The 16025-nt window shown below is 42.9% G+C and overlaps 1 protein-coding gene across 2 annotated transcripts; it reads right to left on the bottom strand.

The window, feature by feature from the left end:
* Positions 1-190: 190 nt before the first annotated feature.
* Positions 191-15311, bottom strand: LOC129838414 (RAC-gamma serine/threonine-protein kinase-like). Of its 2 annotated transcripts, XM_055905359.1 has the most exons (15): positions 14979-15311; positions 13160-13253; positions 12225-12591; positions 10248-10373; positions 8272-8383; positions 7730-7877; positions 7455-7586; positions 6824-6889; positions 6444-6512; positions 5894-6016; positions 5547-5675; positions 4732-4946; positions 2901-2988; positions 2437-2539; positions 191-2108 (listed from the first exon to the last, which is right to left on the bottom strand). In XM_055905359.1, exons 3-15 carry the CDS (start codon positions 12268-12270, stop codon positions 2023-2025), a joined length of 1443 nt encoding a protein of 480 aa, XP_055761334.1. In that variant the 5' UTR covers positions 12271-12591; positions 13160-13253; positions 14979-15311; the 3' UTR covers positions 191-2022. The 2 variants fall into 2 exon arrangements, with proteins under 2 accessions (XP_055761334.1, XP_055761332.1); XM_055905357.1 differs by lacking the exon at positions 13160-13253.
* Between the last annotated feature and the right edge of the window lie 714 nt (positions 15312-16025).

The raw sequence follows: 16025 nt of genomic DNA, 5'->3' as shown, positions 1-16025 counted from the left end.
AACATTACGGTAAATCTGTCAGTGGAAATGCCAGTAGTTTCTTCCTCCCGGTTTGTTTTATTTTGTTTGGTTCCTAATGAACATGACCCTGGATGAGACCCTTGAACATTGTTTAGGGAATTGCTTTCCAAAGGGAACACACTCACTGAAATATCAGAAGGGGGAAAAGAAAAAGATTTACACCATGAAAAACCCTGAAATGTATTCTTTAATTTAATTCAAAATAAATACTACCACGGCAAAGCAAGTCCACTATTGGTTTCTTGCACTAATGTTTTGGTAAGAAAACAAACAGGCAAACAATCAAAAAACAATTGGATAAAAAAGACTTTAGTAATGCATCCAACAATATCATCCTTCAGCGACTTAGTGCCTTTTTGACTCTGAACAAGACTGGGAAACACTGCCTAGAATGACAAACATAAATAAAACTAGTACTATGGTACAAAAAAAAGGGGGGGAATGGTAACAACCTGATGTAACCATATATCACTGCAGAATTGACCATGGTCCCATTTGAAAGGGAAAAATAAAACATTACAGTGGGTGTCAATCCATTCGACCAACAGCGAAAAAGGGTCTCATCTCCATGGAAACTTCTTCTGGACAGACAGGTCGAGGCGACGATGACAGCCACAAAATGGGAGCGTCCAGTCAGTCTTTAACGTTGTAGTTTACGTTGTTTTAACCCAAAAAGTAGTTCTGTCTTTCTTTTCCTCTGGTCTTGGTTCTCATCAGCAAGCTTGAAGTACAGTCACACACATAAGTTCATGTCTGGCCAAGACACCACTAAGAACAAAAAAAGGCATTGCATATTTACATCACAAAAGGTGGGGGGGGAACTGCTTTCCTTTTCTCTCTCCATTCTCACCCTATCATCATACACAAGTATATTCATGGCTCAGTTTCACGTGATCTGTGGCCCAACATGGTTAGTGATTATTGATGCCTTCCGCCCACCTTGTCGATTTGGGAAGAAAACCAAGGGTATGTGTGTGTGTGATTGATGGGGAGATTTTTTTTTTTTTTTTTTTTTACAGATACAGATTTCATAGTCTGTCACAAGCCATATCAGCAGAGCTCAGAGCTGGCTCTGATGTTAGTGTGTGTGTGTGAGCGTGTGTGTGCACAAGGTGGACCTGTATAAGCCACATTCCTTGTGTAAACATCCATACCAGTATTTTTTCTATAGCTATGAAAATAAGTTATTAATCAAATGACTGTGGAAAAAGATGCAAAAAAGGCTTGTATATTCATAGTAGCTTTTCCCTGATGGGTGTGTAAAGCTAAACTGGTAGCTGAGTTGAATGCGGTTGTGCTCTGTGTTGCCTGAGTGAACCGTGCAGTATCTGGCAGTTTAGTGTTTCTGTTAAACAATAACCAAGTAGAAATCTCTGGCTGAAAATGAAAAGGTCAAAAAGGATGAAAAGAAATAACACTGTGACAATGAAATTAGAATGAAAGAAACTCCGTCAGTTCTGTCTTTTTTGTTGTTTTTAGTAGACAGTGATTCTCGTTGCCATGGGATTGGAGAATATGCGCCACCATGGCATTGTATATGAGAAAAATAATAGTTTGAATGAACCACGAGCCCCCCGACCCAAACCCTGTCTGTATGATACGAAACATCTGCACACGTAAGGCAACATTTTTGGTTTTGTTCCCTAGAACGGCTCTTCCAAACCAAGTGCAAAAAAGTTGAAAATAAAATAAAAAACAAACAAAAAACTTAACAGGTCGACAACCTAATACTGACGGATAAAAATACATAACAAAAACATTGCCTTCTGCAGTATATAGCGTTGAAAATGTAAGATACTTTTTTTTGTGTGGAGAGACCAGCTTGAGTCTATCCCACTGTGCAAAACCCCTTTTATAGTCCCTAAAAAGACGACTTCTCCCAGTCTGCACTCGAATACAGAGAAGGAGAAAAGAGGGGAGACTTTTCCTAAAATGGCTACGTGTTTTCCTCGAAACGGCCGTGCGGCGGGGGGGGCGATACTGGCTGACTGGCAATGACCTTCACTCCCGTCCGCTGGCCGAATACGAGAATTGTGGGAAATGAGGCCTCCGTTCACTGTCACCCTCGCCCATCCCGTCTTCATCGTCTGCAGAAAGAGAAATGGGAGAAGGACAGGTAAGCCTGGGCTCAATAACAAACTTAATTAAGGGTGTTATAACCTGCAATTAAGTTTCATTACTTAGGGGCACTTGAGTAACAGTGTTATCTTAGAATAATCACTAAATAAAGACCAGTACCACAGCACAACACACACCAATTCAACAGACTAATCATCCTTTCAAATAGTAATTGTTGTGTATCATAGGGTAATGTGCTACGATTGGACCTGTCCGTTTGCGGTGGAGTCCATGGCAGAAAACCCCTATTCAAAATAAGTGGGCCGACCCGTGCCGATGGATCCGACGGACGCTTACATTTTTCCGGGGGAGTGATGGTGATCGTCTGTGCCGTGAATTCCTCATCGAAATACCGGGTGTCCGTCTCTGAGGAGACCTGGGGCATGAAGGGGGGGACCAACTAGGGGAGAGGGAGGGGACACCGTTGTCACATGTAATATATAATTCATATGCCATTTAGCAGCCGCTTTTACCCAAAGCCACTTACATTAGTGCGTGCATACATTTTCATATCGGTGGCATTAGCAGGAATCAAACCAAAGATCTTGACATCATGCTTAATCAACTGAGCCACAGTGACATGTGACACACTGATGTCCGTGCCTCGTGTGTGACATGTCAATATTTGCATATTTGACTGGAAAAACGCTAGTCATTTTGACCTGCATGGAATACTCCAAATTTGTTCAAAAGTCGATGGGAGGACACAGAACTGGTTTAGTGAAATCGTACACGTAAGAGGTCAAGTGAAGAACACTCACCTTTTTGTCGTAGACGTCTTGCCAGTCTACCGCCACAAAGAAACTGTGGCGCATGATCTCCTTAGCGTCGTCTGGACCGCCACCGAGTCTGTCGGAAATAAAGAAATGTACAAATGTGAACACTTTCTAGAAAGCCTGTCGTGAAACAAGACAAAAACATGAGCTAGGTGCAAATCCTGGAATAGCATCATGTGGTGAATGAGAGAATGTTCTCCCTTGGGTTTTCCACTAACCTAGCTGCCTCAAGCTTTTGAGTGACAAACGGCTTTGTAGAAGAGCGATAAACAAATGAAAACAAATTGCAGTGAGGTAGTATTTCATAAAGCAGGACCAGTGTGAGCCAGTAACTCCTGTACAAAAAAAGACTAAATTATGTGAAGTTACAGTTGAGGGCTGGTTAGCTGATTAGCATGAGTCATGAGTCAATAACCCATTTCAAGTTGATCTGTTATGAAGTAGGAAATGTGTTGTGTCAAAATTATTTGGCAGAGTTTGTTGGCTGATCACTGACCCAGCTTCGTATAATCCCCCACTGGAGCCTTGGTGTGTGTGTTCGTCTGTCTGTGTACCTGTGCCTCTGTGTGTACAGTCGTGGCCAAAAGTTTTGAGAATGACACAAATATGAATTTTCCACAAAGGCTGCTGCCTCAGTTTGTATGATGGCAATTTGCATATACTCCAGAATGTTATGAAGAGTGATCAGATGAATTGCAATTAATTGCAGTCCCACTTTGCCATGCAAATGAACTGAATCCCCAAAGAAACATTTCCACTGCATTTCAGCCCTGCCACAAAAGGACCAGCTGACATCATGTCAGTGATTCTCTCGTTAACACAGGTGTGAGTGTTGACGAGGACAAGGCTGGAGATCACTCTGTCATGCTGATTGAGTTTGAATAACAGACTGGAAGCTTCAAAAGGAGGGCGGTGCTTGGAATCATTGTTCTTCCTCTGTCAACCATGGTTACCTGCAAGGAAACACGCGCTGTCATCATTGCTTTGCACAAAAAAGGGCTTCAACAGGCAAGGATATTGCTGCCAGTAGGATTGCACCTAAATCAACCATTTATCGGATCATCAAGAACTTCAAGGAGTGGTTCAATTGTTGTGAAGAAGGCTACAGGGCACCCAAGAAAGTCCAGCAAGCGCCAGGGCCGTCTCCTAAAGTTGATTCAGCTGCGGGATCAGGGCACCACCAGTACAGAGCTTGCTCATGAATTGCAGCAGGCAGGTGTGAGTGCATCTGCACGCACAGCGAGGCGAAGACTTTTGTAGAATGGCCTGGTGTCAAGAAGGGCAGCAAGGAAGCCACTTATCTCCAGGAAAAACATCACGGACAGACTGATATTCTGCAAAGGCAGGTGGACAACAAAAACCCACAAATTCTGACAAACTCCAAGCATTGATTATGCAAGAATGGGCTGCCATCAGTCAGGATGTGGCCCAGAAGTTAATTGAAAGCATGCCAGGGCAGATTGCAGAGGTCTTGAAAAAGAAGGGTCAACACTGCAAATATTGACTCTTTGCATCAACTTCATGTAATTGTCAATAAAAGCCTTTGACAGTTATGAAATGCTTGTAATTATACTTCAGTATTCCATAGTAACATCTGACAAAAATATCTAAAGACACTGAAGCAGCAAACTTTGTGGAAATTAATATTTGTGTCATTCTCAAAACTTTTGGCCACGACTGTACATCTCTCTTGCTTCAGTGCATGCATGCAACTGTCTGTCTGTGTGTGTGTGTGTGTGTGTGTGTGTGTGTGTGTGTGTGTGTCCGTCCGAGCGTCTGTTTCTAACTCTCTCTCCCACTCTGTGTGTGTCTGTACCGTTTGTTGGGGTCCTTGATGAGCAGGCCGGAAAGCAGAGACTTAGAGTCGGAGGACAGCGTGCGCGGAAACTTGATCTCCTCCATGAGGATCAGCTCAAACAGCTTCTCGTGGTCCTGGTTGTAGAAGGGCAGCCGGCCGCACATCATCTCATACATGACCACGCCCAGACCCCACCAGTCCACCGCCCGGCCATAGTCATTGTCCTCCAGCACCTTGCATAGGGACATCATGATATAATAAAGTAAGTTTTACCCACTTCATATGTATATACTGTACTCTAGTCAAGGCTCATCCTATATAACTACTGCATATATATTGTCAATAGTGTCTATACACACCACCATATACATATATATTTCAGACTGACATTGATCGTTCTGATATTTTCTCTTTTTATTTGGGGGATTTCTGTGTATTGTTAGGTATTATTACACGGATGGAGCTAGGAACACAAGCATTTCGCTGCACCTGCGATAACGTGAATAATAGGTGTACGTGACCAAGAACATTCGATTTTATTAGTATGTGACCTCGGGACCATAGGGTGTCAACCATCGGGGCCCCCCTTGGGAGCATAGGGCATCCACCAGTGGGGCCCCCTTGGGAGCATACAGCATTCATACCGTTCTTTTCTCCACCTCACTCTTTTCCGTGCAAGGGCTTTTGACTCTTGCCAGTCGATTCCTGCTTTACTCGGTATTAGTATGTAGTTAGTATATATTAGACACCTAGAATATTTCCTCCCATAAGAAAACCTGGATATATCTCACAACATGGCATTTTGGGTAGTGTACATCAATGTGAGCTCTGACCTCTGGAGCCAGGTACTCCGGCGTGCCGCAGAAGGTCTTCATGGTGGCCGCGTCTGTGATGCCCTCTTTGCAGAGGCCAAAGTCTGTGATCTTGACGTGCCCGTCTTTATCCAGCATCAAGTTCTCCAGCTGCCAATGAGCATAAATACCATATCATATGTTGAATATACGCCCCAATAATATATCCATCCTCAACAGCATGCTCTTTTTATATGTTTTAAGTCAAATCTTCACTTAGTCTCCCATTGGACTTAATTAGGATTGGAAGTAAGGATTTGCTTCTTAAAGAAGTCTACACATGGTGTTATGATAGATATAGAGATGACTGTCCATATGAATGCATGTACCTTCAGATCGCGGTACACTATCTTGGCAGAGTGAAGGTAGTCTAAAGCGGAGACGATCTCAGCTCCGTAGAATCGCGTGCGGTCCTCAGAGAACACTCGCTCTCTTGACAAATGGAAAAACAGCTGAGGGGAAAATCGGGAAAGGAATAAATGGTAAAAACACATAACAAAATGTAAAATGATTTAAAGTTATGTTAAATTCAAATATATATTTACACATCTGCATATAAAAGGTATAGTTCCATTCACTAATGGCTCTCTAAAAAAGATGTCCTGAGCCAGTATTCACATATCGTCTCAGGAGTGATGATATAAGATCAGTTTTGCCTTTTAAATCAGAATGAATAGTAGGGGGACTTGATCCTAGATCAGCATTCCTAATCTGAGACGGTCCATGGAAATAATTATTTCGGCTCCTGGAAATAATTCTACATTGTGGAAGAGGAAGGTGTAACTGTCTCAGGGAATCCTCATCAACACACCTACAGTGTCTGGGGAAAAAAGTGCTCATCTTTCCCCAGGTATCTCAGGTAGCACAGGCATCTCTTACCTCTCCTCCGTTTACATACTCCATGACGAAGCACAACCGGTCCTTGGTCTGAAAGGAGTACTTCAGAGACTGGAGAAAAATAAGAGTTGCACCATCGCTGTTGTTTTGTTTCTTTACATCCACACAAACAGATGTTCATTTATCCCATGAATTCATATCTAATGACACGTGCAACAGTAGAACAGCTTAAACGTTTATTCTATCAGACTTGGCTTTTGACTGAGTCTGTGGATCGCATCCCAAGTGGCACCCTATTCCCTATATAGTGCACTACTTTTGACCAGAGCCCTATGGGTGCCATTTGAGACGTGGCCTCCAAGTGAATAATACAGGCTTACAGTATAAAGTTTGCCTTTAAGTCTTTGCTAAACAATACTCACGGTTAGGAATGGATGCCGGGTGTTTTTTAACACTCTGCTTTCTGTGAGGGTGTGAGCAACTTCGTCCTGCGTTACAAGGAAAGAGAGGAAAATCCAGAAACGGGGGTAGAGAGAGAGGGAAAGAGAGCGATAGAGAAAGACAGGATGTTAGGATGTAGAAGGTGAAAAGGCGATATCTGTATCCATTCCAACAGGGCCCAGTTCTTTCAACCAGTGTTTATTGACCTCCAGTCTGTGGGATGGTCAAAGACACTCATTTAGTCAGTTCTATAGCGTGAGTTTAAATGTACTTCCAAGCAGGGAAAAAACACAAAGCATGCAGATGTACATGTACACATTACCTCAATTACCTCGACTGAATAATCTACGCCCCCGCATATTGACTCTGTACCGATACCTCCTGTATATAGCCTCGATACTGTTATTTTACTGCTGCTCTAATTATTTGTTACTTTTATTTTTTTACTTAACATGCATTTCTCTTAAAACTGCATTGTTGGTTAAGGGCTTGTAAGTAAGCATTTCACTGTAAGGTCTACACATGTAGTATTCGGCGCATGTGACAAATAAAATTTGATTTGATCCCTAGTATAAAAAAGGTTGAGAGAAACTGCTTTACACCAGCCAGTACCTTGGCGATGATGACTTCCTTCTTCAGGATCTTCATGGCGTAATACGTTCCGCTCGCCTTCTCCTTCACCAGAATGACTTTCCCAAAAGTGCCTTTGCCCAGTAGTTTCAGATAGTCAAAGTCATTCATTGTCTGTCAGAGAGGAGAGAAGATGAAAGTAGAGGAGAAAAGAGAAGAGGAGAAGCCTTCATTGAGATGAGAGAGATAATCTTGGTTGGTGTTTACGTGCCTATCTACCAATGTATGACCTGTGCTCAGTCCCCAGGGCGGCTCACCTTCCGTTTGTGTTGGCTGGTGGAGGTGTCCATCTCCTCCTCGTTGACCTCGTTCTCGATCTGCGACGTGGGGCTGCACAGGCTCCCCTCCTCCTCCTGCTTGGCCAGGGAGTCAGCCACCATCTGGATGGCCTCGGCCCACTCATCCCTGGAACCAACCAACAGCAGCTCACTTTAATACACTGCTATACCGTGTGTGTGAGAAAGAGAGAGAAAGAGAGATGTATATATATATATATGCTGAGGAAAGCACACATTTAGAAAAGTGCAGGGTACAAAACAAATGCCATGGAGAAATCTAGAGACATACCCCCATTCTGTCTGGATGCTCCCGTGGTTTGCTAAAACTAGTTACGTCAAAACATGCAACTGCTGCTGTGGAAGTTTTATGTTTAGATTAACACGTTTTAGCAGCATCTAAACAGTGTTTAGGTATTTCACTTCATTTTTCAATGGCGGTTTCCCTAAAAGCGAAATATGAGGAGGCAAGGCTGTAGTAGAGGAAGAGGAGAGAGAGGTGGGAGGGAGAGAGAGTGACCCACCTCTCATCAGGCGTGTCCACGTGGAATGTCCTCTCAATAACTGTGGTCCACTGCAAACAGCGGATGATGAACGTGTTGGGCTTGGGCCGCTCCGTCTTCATCAGCTGACATTCTGAGGAGGGAGAAAGAGGAAGGGGGAGAGAGAGAGGGGGAAGAAAGAGGGTGTCGAGAAGGAGAAAAGAGGGAGAGAGAGGTGGGAGAGAGATAAAAAGGTAAAAATAAAATGACAAAGCATCACAAGGATCACAGAATAAACATTTGTAACTCACTACTGTTTCAGGAGGTAACAGTGTTGTACTATATTCAAGTAGAACTACTTTAGCTCTGAACGTTTGACAGGGACACATTGGCTCCAGGGAGTGCACACGGCCTAACATGGGAACCTTAATTGATATTTAAAATTATGAAAAATGTCAAATGTAGTACAGTGCCTTTGGAAAGTATTCAGACCCCTTGACTTTTTCCACATTTTGTTACATTACAGCCTTTTATAAAAATGTATTAAAACGTTTTTTCCCCTCATCAATCGACACACAATACCCCATAATGACAAAGAAAAAACAGGTTTATATACATTTTTGCTAATTTATAAAAAATACAAACTGAAATATCACATTTACATAAGTATTCAGACCATTTTTGACAGCAATTACAGCCTCGAGTCTTCTTGGGTATACAAGCTCGGCACACCTGTATTTGGGAATTTTATCCTATTCTTCTCTGCAGATGCTCTCAAGCTCTGTCAGGTTGGATGGGGAGCGTTGCTGCACAGCTATTTTCAGGTCTCTCCAGAGATGTTTGATCGGGTTCAAGTCTGGCTGGGCCACGCAAGGACATTCAGAGACTTGTTCCGAAGTCACTCCTGCGTTGTCTTGGCTGTGTGCTTACGGTTGTTGTCCTGTTGCAAGTTGAACCTTTACCCCAGTCTGAGGTCCTGAGCAGGTTCATCAAGGATCTATCTGTACTTTGCTCCGTTCATCTTTCCTTCGATCCTGATTCCTGACTAATCTCCCAGTCCCTGCCGCTGAAAAACAACCCAACAGCATGATGCTGCCACCATCATGCTTCACCGTAGGGATGGTGCCAGGTTTCCTCCAGATGTGATGCTTGGCATTCAGGCCAAAGAGTTCAATCTTGGTTTCATCAGACCAGAGAATCTTGTTTCTCATGGACAGAGTCTTTATGTGCCTTTTGGAAAACTCCAAGCGGGCTGTCGTGTGCCTTTTACTGAGGAGTGGCTTCGGTCCGGCCACTCTACCATAAAGGCCTGATTGGTGGAGTGCTGCAGAGATGGGAGAACCTTCCAGAAGAACAACCATCTCCAGAGAGGAACTTGCGCTCTGTCAGAGTGACCATGAAGTTATTGGTCACATCCCTGACCAAGGCCCTTCTCCCCCGATCGATCAGTTTGGCTGGGCGGTCAGCTCTAGGAAGAGTCTTGGTGGTTCCAAACTTCTTCCATTTAAGAATGATGGGAGTGCACTGTGTTCTTGGGAACCTTCAATGCTGCAGAAATGTGTTGGTACCCTTCCCAGATCTGTGCCTCGACAATCCTGTCTCGGAGCACTACAGACAATTCCTTCGACCTCATGGCCTGGTTTTTGCTCTGACATGCACTGTCAACTGTGGGACCTATTTTTAATACATTTGCAAAAAATTATAACAACCTATCTCGCTTTGTCATTATGGGGTATTGTGTGTAGGATTTATTTATTTAATCAATTTTAGAATAAAATGTGGAAAAAGTCAAGGGGTCTGAATACTTTCCAAAGGCACTGTATATTGTAATACAATACACCCAACACACCAAGGGGCGGTTTCCCGGGACAGATTAAACCTAGTCCTGGACTCAATCATTTTCTATGGAGATTCTCCATTGACCTTGCTTTTTAGTCCAGGACTAGGTTTAATCTGTGTCTGAGAAACTGCCCTCAAATGGTCTAAAATGGAGACTGACGAAGACGAGGAGGACCTACTTGCTACAGAGAAGTTATTGAGGGGATAGGCCAGGTCTGCGTCCTGGGGTTTGTCTTTGTAGCCGATGAAGGATCCATCGGTCTTCAGCAGGAAGTAGCGCGGCCTCCAGTTCTTTATGTACTCACCTGCAACAAGTCCAGCAGGGATTGGTTCATACTGGAAACTTAGCTTATCAGTTTTTCTAGTTACTTACTGACTAGCTGGCTGCAGCAGTGGTCAGACCCTCGCTGCATCCTAAATGGCAATATTTCCTTTACAGTGCCAGGGCTATGGGCCCTGGACAAAAGTAGTGTATTATAAAGGGAATGTGATGCCATCTGGGATGTACCTCAATGTACGGCTTTAAGTAAGTGCATTTTCATTTAACAGTATGGCACGATTCATTATGGTTCAAGCAGGTTAATACATAATTAATTAATACACGAGGGTCCATGCTGGTGTTTTCTTGCAAGATGTCCATGTGGACACTGTTGTAGAAGAGCTCCATCTTGCTAATAGGCTATATGGTATCATTGATTTTTATTTTATTTTTAACCACAAGTGACAGTGTGCAAAAATACAAGTATAAAACTGATTGTTTGCTACTAGTTTAACTCTAAACCACTAGCTACCCTTCAGTGTTTAGAAGACTGTAACTGGATTTTGTACAAGCACAAAAGTGCCTGAAACAATTCAGTGGCTCCTGGGCTCTGAAAGGAAGGAACTGGGGAGTTAAGCCATCCTCCAAGAGTTCAAATTTGTCTGTGGCAGTATCACAGCCTGAGGCTAAACAATATATAGACACACACACACTGCACGCACACCCAATCCATGTGTTCAACCAGTCAACACAGCTTAAAATCCTCCATACCACACGCTGAGCATACTAGCTATAAGTCAGGGGTTGGAACCGGTTCAGGGAACAGAACCGAAAAATAACAAAATTAAACTAAAGTGATCTAAACTGTTCCGGAACAGAACCGTTATATTAAAATCATGGGAATCAGTTAATAATGTTATTTTACGTTCCGGGCATTTTTTTCTGGTCCCATAAAAATGGCAACAAACCGCCTATGCAAAGCCCTTACTCCGTCACTCAGAAACGTATTCCCGTGTCTACCTGCCAGCTGGAAATCTTTGCCAGTGTGTGTAGGCTACCTGCCCCTCCGAAGCATAGGCTACTGATGGCGTTACAAGTGATTCAGAAATTAGGGAGAAATGTTTAATTAGAGAAGAATGGATTAACTTTTTCAATGCTAGTTAAGGATACTATAGTTATCGCGTTTCACATTGGATTAATTAACTACAACAAAGTTAAGACGTGTTTTTAATTCTAGTGCAGCTCTGCACACACAAGTTTGTTAGCTAGCTAGCTAACGTTAGCTCTAGTCCAACATTAAGCCAACTCTCGGAAGTTCAAAAACATTCAAAGTTCCTTGACAGAAGCCGCTTCTCCGAAGGTATAATTCTGTGGGCCTAATTCAGATAATGCATGTCATAACAAGATGCCCTGCGCTTCAAGACAAGCCGCCTCCTCCATTTTCTCTCACCTGCAAAATTTCAGTCGCATCTCGCGCCCTGCTCTATCCACACTGATTGGTGAAGTAATTTCATGTTGAATTAAATGTTTGCTTAAAAAAAAAATGTTTTCAGAGGTTTAAAGAGGAACGATATAAACAGTACTTTTTTGTTTCAAACTGGTTCAGAACTTTATTTTACTGTTCGGAACAGTGGAACTGAACGAAAAAAATAAATAATGGTTCTGTTCAGAACGAAACGATTGTAAAATGATTTTGGTTCCAACCCCTGGTTATAATAATACAATATTCAATTTATTCCCTTCCCTGTTTGTTTCCATATTTATGTATATACAGGTATGTGGGGACCGGGGGTGTTTGAAAAGGGGTGTTTGTTTTCTTGATGTGAACTGTGAAAAAATATATATATTTTCAAAGACCGTAAACATCCCCGATTATCAAATCAATCAATAGACTCACCTCTCTTCTGAACCCAGCCTTCCTTGACAACGTTTTGGTCGCTCATAGTGGCTTCGCCTTGACCGTCAGCACAGTGCTCAGACCCAGGGGGGTGGGGGGGGGGGGTCAGCAGTCCTGACCTTGCTGTCTCTTCCTCAGACACACACCCACTCTCCTCACTCTGTGTGTGTTGCCTCTCTCCGTCTTTTCCCCAACTCCCTTGGCTCTCTTTTTCTTCTCCCTTCTTCTCACTACCTCCTCTCTACTCCTGTTTTCCTCTCACTCTTTGTATTTACTCCCCTAATCGTCTCTCTCACACTGCCTCTCTTTCACTCTTGTTCTCCACGTCTTCCTTCACTCTCTCAAGGCACTCCAGCGATGACTCAGCCTGGAAGGAAGCAGGGGAGAGAGAAAGGGGGGGGGAAGGTCCATGGATCGCTCTCCACACACACACACACTACATCCCCGCCCCCGTCCCGTTCCTTTACAAACACTTAAGTGAGAACTGGAGTCATTGTTAAGACCCAGAATGTGCTTCCCGTCCCGTCCCCTCCCTGCCCACCGGCATATTTGTCCCCTTTCCTCTTTCCCTGCTCTTTGGCGGGCCTAAAACTGCTTATGCAGCGCCATTGATCAGATTTTCTTAAAAGGTACACATCCTTTACGCCACCTTGTGTCTACTCTGGTTCCGATGGATTATTCTAAATTGTCTGTTAGGATATACACAAACAACATCAGAGGCAAGGTCAGAGCCACGTATAAGGTCCACGCAAGGCTTTGCCGCTTTTGAAATTAGATGTTTTGAGTATCTACTACACTGTTAGATAATGTGTGCCTTGAGGACTCTACATATATTTTGTTTGATTGAGCGACATATGCACTTTGACAGCAATGAAAGAACCAAATAGCCTCGATCTAGCAGCAGCATATCACCCTGTATCCCACTGCTGGCGTACCTCTGATGCTAGGCACGTTTGGTCCCTGGATGGGAGACCAGATGCTGCTGGAAGTGGTGTTGGTGGGCCAAGTAGGAGGAACCTTTCCTCTGGTCTAAAAAAAACCAAATCACAATCACCCGACCTCAACCCAATTGAGATGGTTTGGGATGAGTTGGACAGCAGAGTGAAGGAAAAGCATCAAACAAGTGCTCAGCATATGTGGGAACTCCTTCAAGATTGTTGGAAAAGCATTCCTCATGAAGCTGGTTGAGAGAATGCCAAGAGTGTGCAAAGCTGTCATCAGGGCAAAGGGTGGCTCTTTGAAGAATCTCAAATATAACATATTTTGATTTGTTAAACACTTTTTGGGTTACTACATGATTCCTTATGTGTTATTTCATAGTTTTGATGTCTACAATGTATAAAATAGTAAAAATAAAGAAAAACCCTGAAATGAGTATGTGTGTCCAAACTTTTGACTGGTACTGTATATAAATTGAATCCCAACCTAGCCAGTCTGATGTCTCTAAAAGCATTTATCTTCAGTTACTTTTCACTGCGTATATTTAGATATGACTAAGTATGATGGCTATTGGCTACAAAGATGACAACATTAGCACGGACCTCAGTCAATCACTCTAAATCCCAATAGGTGATCAATGGGAAAAGCAGCCAGCATGTCAAAAGCATTATGTAGGCTTAGTCTACAAAAGGATTTCATTCTGGGTACACAATCATATTCAAGTTCAGAAACCGCTTCTGTGGTCCAATTCATGTCCTTTGTGGAGAGTAATCAGTGATACAAGGTGCCAAAATAGAGGCCAAATTGCCTCTGACAACCCATGAGTTTATTTTTGTTCAAAGTGAAGCACTACTACTGTACTAGGAGATAACTGCACAGTGTTTTGTTGTCAGGGATTGGATACCTGTCAAAAGCAGCCGACTGATGTGAAAGACCTGGCTCTGGGATGGAAAATAAATGATATCAATCCAATGACAACAAAAACAATGGCTGACATGACCAGACTTTCCATTTTAGAAGCCATTACAAGTCACATGTGCAAACATTTTCCGCAATAATCGTCTCTGCCATCAATGTACAAGACATGGATAGGCCCTACACCACATAGAAATAAGCAAATATTGAAACAACAGCTTTTGTTTCAAGGGCGTGTGGTGTCATTTGCTCTTACATAATAACATCCGCCTGCCATAACGTTACACACTTAATTATACAACAATAATAAGAGGCACAAAATCATTACTGGGTAACGGGTGATTTTTAAACAATGTTCACGTGCCCATCAAACGGATAAAATGTCAAGTGTTTGGGAAAGGAATTGAAAACCGAGCTAGCTAGCCACTGAACGAGGCTAACGAACGTAGCAAACGTTAGCTAGCAGCTAACTGACAGTCTCCTCTTGACGTTTTGCCTTTTTTACGACTTCCTACATTTATTCCTAGGTCGTTAGCGTTTTAAAAAAATATATATATTGGCCATAGAAAGATGTGGCTTTATGTTTTAATAAAGACAATTTGTTTTGGGCGCAAAAACTGGGCCAAAGCCAGACAGTAACACCACCCCATCATTGTAGCTCGCGCTTGAGAATGCCCAAGCCCTCCCGTTGCAGCATCCCAGCAGCATCACATCCCAAACTTGCAAATGACGTGCATTCATGCTAGCTAGCCCGCTACAGGCTAACGGTTGTTCCCACCCATTTTACGTTGAAAATATGCTTCAACAGGCCCCAAAATAATGAACCCCAAACCCAGGGCTTCTTAAACCCGTTCTGCTCTAATTTTTATAATGAGTATTTATTACATTGACATATTTTACCTGGCAGTCGAATAATGATAGCTTGGGACACCCCCCTTCGAGCACTTGCGTGCTTCCAACGCAGCAAAATATTTGGAAATAACAGTCAGTCAGTGATAAAAATAGAAGGAGGACCGTGATCTATCCATTGCTGCTGATGCTGCGGCCAATTATAATGCCCGAAAATAATACTTTGTAGACAGAAATTGCGGCGATAGTCCTCCCCGGCTCTGCGACTAGCTTCAGCAGCTGCCGCTTGTTCTAAGGAAATCTCGTGACGTCACATGTAGCCAGATTTCGGACGACTTCCCTCTCCTCACGGCATCCATTCGCTTTTGTTGGTCCCCGGCTTTTGTTGGTCCCTCTCCCCCTTGGCTTGTATGTTTGCATGATTAGAGATGCAATCCAGTATAGGTTTACACTTGGTCATGACAATGGTAAGGCATTTAGACATTCGACAGTGTTCAAACCAGCGAGATGAATTTGTGATTATTGTTGATAAAATATTAGGGATTTGTTATTTCAAATGAATTAATTTGGAATCCTATTATTCAAGTCATATCTTTCACTATCTGAATGGGGGCTTTGTTTAAAGATTCTCATACCAGTCTAGCCTACTTCATGGGAGCATGACAAGGAACACACATGCAGCTCCTGGTACAGCAAGATCACAAGAACCTGCAACACATCCATTCAAATAGGTTGTTGTATTTGGGGACAATTTGAACTATAAAAATATATATATATCCATCTCATGTTTGGAAAATAATATGCCATTGTCTGATCATATCTGATGTAGGGTAGCAGTGATGTTGGACTATGGGTGTGTTTTCATTCTACCAACATTTTAAGATAAGATCAGCTTTTTTATTTGGCATGAGTGATAGCACTTAGGGTGTGGTGCCTCCACCCAAATAAAAAGGATACAGTATTGACTTTAGCGAGTCGGCTACTTGTACAGAGCAGACAGAGGTGATGTTTCGAGAGAAACACCACCCTCTAGTGTTATTAAAGGAAAACTGAAGGAATCCAACACGAGAGAACCCTCTCACCCCCAACTGAGCACCC

Source organism: Salvelinus fontinalis, chromosome 3 (assembly GCF_029448725.1).
Source record: "Salvelinus fontinalis isolate EN_2023a chromosome 3, ASM2944872v1, whole genome shotgun sequence".
In the NCBI taxonomy this organism is placed as follows: Eukaryota; Metazoa; Chordata; class Actinopteri; order Salmoniformes; family Salmonidae; genus Salvelinus; species Salvelinus fontinalis.
The sequence above is the reverse complement of the archived record's forward strand: the minus strand, read 5'-3'. Positions and strand labels throughout refer to the sequence as shown.